This window comes from Lupinus angustifolius, chromosome LG15 (assembly GCF_001865875.1).
Source record: "Lupinus angustifolius cultivar Tanjil chromosome LG15, LupAngTanjil_v1.0, whole genome shotgun sequence".
Taxonomy (NCBI): domain Eukaryota; kingdom Viridiplantae; phylum Streptophyta; class Magnoliopsida; order Fabales; family Fabaceae; genus Lupinus; species Lupinus angustifolius.
The window spans coordinates 7,345,088-7,349,549 of record NC_032023.1 but is presented as its reverse complement, the minus strand read 5'-3'; the positions used below and the strand labels follow the sequence as shown (position 1 = coordinate 7,349,549).

Below are 4,462 nucleotides of genomic sequence, written 5' to 3'. Positions count from 1 at the left end.
TAGATGTTATCCAACTCGAATTAATTATAAATAAATAGCAAAATAAACAAAGGAATGGAAAGGAAAAAGTACTGACTTTATTTCCACGCCATAGCTGTACAATGCAAAAAAGTGAGGAAAGAAAAAAGCACACAACACGCCACGTCATACACTATCCCTCTCTCACCCTTTTTTTTTATTTTCCTATCCCATAATAAAAACATGTAAAATTACTACTGTTGTTATTATTATCATTATTATTAAAGTGAAATCCAAGTCAGATATCACATGGAAGTAATCTTGTATTAGGTTTATCCAGTAAAATTGAATAATTTTATATATAATCAATAATTTTATATAATAATATAATCAAATATAAATTTAAAATTTTATATAATTAATAATTATGTATAATTATATTGAAATATTACGTCTCAATTTTTCCAAACCAAATTAAAATAAAGTATTAGAGTAATATTCCTTTATTAAAAAAATTATGAGAATCATTCGATTTACTTTCTGGGTTATTGCGACTTAACTAGATTTAATATAGTCGGAACAGAATTTCTCCAGTTCAAAACAATCTAACCCCTTATTCAATTAAGAAAACTGTTTTCAAGTCGAGTCAACAATTAAATCACCGGCCTATTACGATTCTAATGACATTATATTAAATTAACAACAACTTTGGATGAACAAAATGATTGTTGGTCTAGAAGTAAGACATTTTTCTAGTAGTATATAAGATTCAGACCAAAATATGGTTGAGTTAATTGTTGGTACTTGGTAATGGGCACTCAAGCAATTAATTAGTTAGTATAAGAAAAATTAACAATTCTGGAAACAGCATAAACAAGAAAATAAAAAACAGGCAAACCGCTTGAAAGAAAGAAGCGCGACGATGCTCAACCTTTTCAAACGAGGTAGGGAAAATCCCGCCGACGCTGAACCGCCATATGCGGCGGCGACGCCATCTGCTTCTCCGGTCACTGGTCCGGCGAGGCCAATACGGCTTGTCTACTGCGACGAGAAGGGAAAGTTCCACATGGATCCGGAAGCCGTCGCGACGCTGCAGCTTGTAAAGGAGCCTATCGGTGTTGTCTCTGTCTGCGGTCGTGCTCGCCAAGGCAAGAGCTTCATCTTGAACCAGGTGATTTCCGCTTCTGATTCCAGTGAAAGTTCGATGGTTTTGGATTGTAGATATTGTTAATTAGGGTTTTACCGCGTGCATTGTTATTTAGTGTTATCATTTTTTTTAACCATATGATAGTTGTTGAATGGTTTAGGGACCGTTTTTTACTATCTAATTGACCAGTAGTGGAAAGTGGCTTTGTTAATACAAGTGTCCTTATTCTTTATATCAGGGTTTTGAACTTTGCTGTGGGTATGGAAAATGCTTTATTAGTAGAGGCGAAACTCATTTCGGTGATCTCTAGATCTCCGGAGGGATTATTAGTCTTTGACGGTTGGCTAGGGACACCCTTGGTGCACACTGAAAAACAATTAGTTTGTAGATTATTGTCTCTTTTGTTAATCGTGTTGAAAATTGGAGTGCCGTATCATGTAACAGAGAAATAATACATCTGGTTAATATTTTGAGATTTGTGTCATATGATTTGTTACTTCACTAGGAATGGAAAATGAGCTGTAACTCTTGTTTTTGTATTATTATGAAGTGCATCTTTTTCACAAGAGTTATTATTTTCTGCAGGTCTGAAAAAATTTGAAATAAATTAAGTGAGTCTTTGTTTTTTGCTGTTGGCTTACGTTTCTGTATTGCAGCTTTTAGGAAGGAGTAGTGGATTTCAAGTATCACCAACCCACCGGCCGTGTACCAAAGGGCTTTGGATGTGGAGTACGCCTTTGAAAAGGACTGCTCTTGATGGAACAGAATACAATCTCTTGCTATTAGATAGTGAAGGAATAGATGCTTATGATCAAACGGTCAGTTTTTCAGTTTTCTATGCATTGCATGTTTTTTTCTATAATTTTTATGTACTTATGTAGTTTTTCAGTTTTCTATGCATTGCATGTTTTTTCTATAATTTTTATGTACTTATGTTGTCTTACTTTGCCTTTTTTTATCTATACAGGGAACATACAGTACCCAGATATTCTCATTAGCTGTTCTTTTGTCTAGCATGTTCATTTATAACCAGGTTGGGACAGCCTATCTAAAACTATATTTTCTTAGGCATAGTTGTCTTTACTTTTACTTGTATGTGTTCTTTGGTCTTGACATTTTAATTTCATGACCAGTTTGTTAACCATAGGAATTTATTCCCTCTTTTCTATGGATTTCTTGCTGAAATTAAAGTGCTGTTTTACTTGCCCAGATGGGTGGTATAGATGAGGCTGCCCTTGATCGTCTTTCTCTTGTCACTCAAATGACAAAGCACATTCGTGTTAGAGCATCTGGGGGAAAGGCTTCTGCATCAGAACTCGGACAGTTTTCCCCAATTTTTGTTTGGCTCTTAAGGGTAGGTTGTGTACCTTCATATATGTTGGGGAAAAAAGTTATGACATGATATTGTAGGTTGATGGTATCCTAGCATATGTTGATTGTCTGGCCTCATTCTTTGCTTTATTTGCCAACCCTCTTACTGGCAGGACTTCTATTTGGACCTAACAGAAGATAACAGAAAAATAACACCCCGTGATTATTTGGAACTTGCTTTGAGGCCTGTCCAAGGGAGTGGAAGAGATATAGCTTCTAAAAATGAGGTATCTTTCAGCTTCTTAATTTAGTTACTAATGGAAGCAGTTAGTATCCCCTATACCATAAATGTTGGGCATTAGGATTTCTTATTATGGTAGGAATATTTTAGGTCAGTAATCTTACTGGTTTGGGCTTTCCACTCCATCCTTTTTGCATCACTGCGTGAGTTATCCTATCTTCACTCACTAAATTCTCTTTCTAACAAAATTATTCAAGAGTGAAACTCAATGGAATAAGAAAGGGCTAGTATCATTTGGTAAAAGAAACAAGTAAAAATCCTTGGAGTAATATTTATATTCGTGGATGAATATAATTTCTATGTTCTTTTACACACTGCAGACCCTTTTATTATTCCTAATAAAGCATGACTGACACAAACAATCTTCTACAACTTCCATTATGTTGACAGGACTCTAATTATAATTTCCTTACAATCACTTAAATTAACCTAACAAAATTTCTGATGATTGTCGCTGCTAAAGTTGCATGAAAATCGTTGGGAAATAATGCATACTTATGGGTGATCTCTTTCTGTTATGCATCAGTTCCCTTTAACTTGAAAAGGTGGCTGTTCCTTGAGTCTTGGAGTTGATTTTGAACTTCTTTGCCCTGTATAAAAAGATCCTTTGAATATTTTGAATATTGTTTTTTATAAAAGAAGAAAATAAATTTGTAGAGAGAGGAGAAAATATATTGAAATTCTTCACTGACTTTTTTTTTACAACTTGACTAATTAGGATCCACTCTTGCTAATTTGTTGTCGCAATTTAATCTTGAACAAAATCTGAGCAGAACACATCAAACCCAGTAAACTTGACCATTGAATCTAAGTATTCTTAAATCTTAATGATCTTTACTCTTCATAATAATCTCTTCAATATGAAAATATCCATTTGATAGATCATTTAGAATGTTAGGGATTTTACACGCTTGAGCCTGCATTACCATTTTCAACAATTTGGTGTAATTCCAGATTTGGAATATTGCCCAACACAATTTTTCATATTTGTTCTCCAATTGCCTTCTTTAGTTTCTCCCCTTTTATTTATCCTTAAATTGCTTCCTCTAATTATGAGTTCTGAACTATGTTTTTTCGAGTGCATACTGCAACTGTTTATAACACACTAGAATTTGGAAAATATGAGCTTTGATTCCTCTGTGGACTTGCTAATTGTTTGACAATATCAATCAGTAGATTCGAGATTCCATTCGGGCCTTATTCCCAGACAGGGAATGCTTCACCCTTGTTCGACCTTTGAATGATGAAAATGATCTACAACGACTGGAACAGATATCGGTCAGTAACTTATTAGCTTCCATATTCTTGTGCAGTCATACATCTGTTTTATGTTCTGATACTTTATTTTAAATATGCAGTTGGACAAGTTTAGACCTGAATTTCGGTCTGGCCTGGATTCTTTGACCAAGTTTGTTTTTGAGAGAACACGACCAAAACAAATTGGTGCAACTATGATGACAGGCCCAGTATTGGTAGGCATCACGGAATCTTATCTGAATGCACTCAACCATGGTGCAGTGCCTACAATTTCTTCCTCCTGGCAGGTTAGTATTGTGTCTTCAAGTGAAAATTCTGACTTGTGTGAGAAGGGAACATGTTTAATATATATGACATATCATGTACGAATCCTTTAATACAACAAAGGCATTTTGGTCATGTGTTAATAAAATGAATGTCATATTTCTGTAGTATTAGTGACTCAATGCATAATGTATTATTTAGCCAGCCAATGTTTCTGTTTTACC

The 4,462-nt window shown here is 34.6% G+C and overlaps 1 protein-coding gene across 1 annotated transcript in view; it reads left to right on the top strand.

The window, feature by feature from the left end:
• The window catches only part of LOC109328132 (guanylate-binding protein 3-like), a 9,420-nt gene continuing 5,764 nt past the window's right edge, over positions 807-4,462 (top strand). Inside the window, exons 1-7 of the mRNA XM_019561435.1 lie at positions 807-1,129; positions 1,762-1,923; positions 2,073-2,138; positions 2,316-2,459; positions 2,590-2,703; positions 3,894-3,995; positions 4,076-4,261. Of these exons, the coding sequence (XP_019416980.1) occupies positions 881-1,129; positions 1,762-1,923; positions 2,073-2,138; positions 2,316-2,459; positions 2,590-2,703; positions 3,894-3,995; positions 4,076-4,261 (1,023 nt within the window). The 5' untranslated portion in view covers positions 807-880. The remainder of the gene's footprint in view (positions 1,130-1,761; positions 1,924-2,072; positions 2,139-2,315; positions 2,460-2,589; positions 2,704-3,893; positions 3,996-4,075; positions 4,262-4,462) is intronic.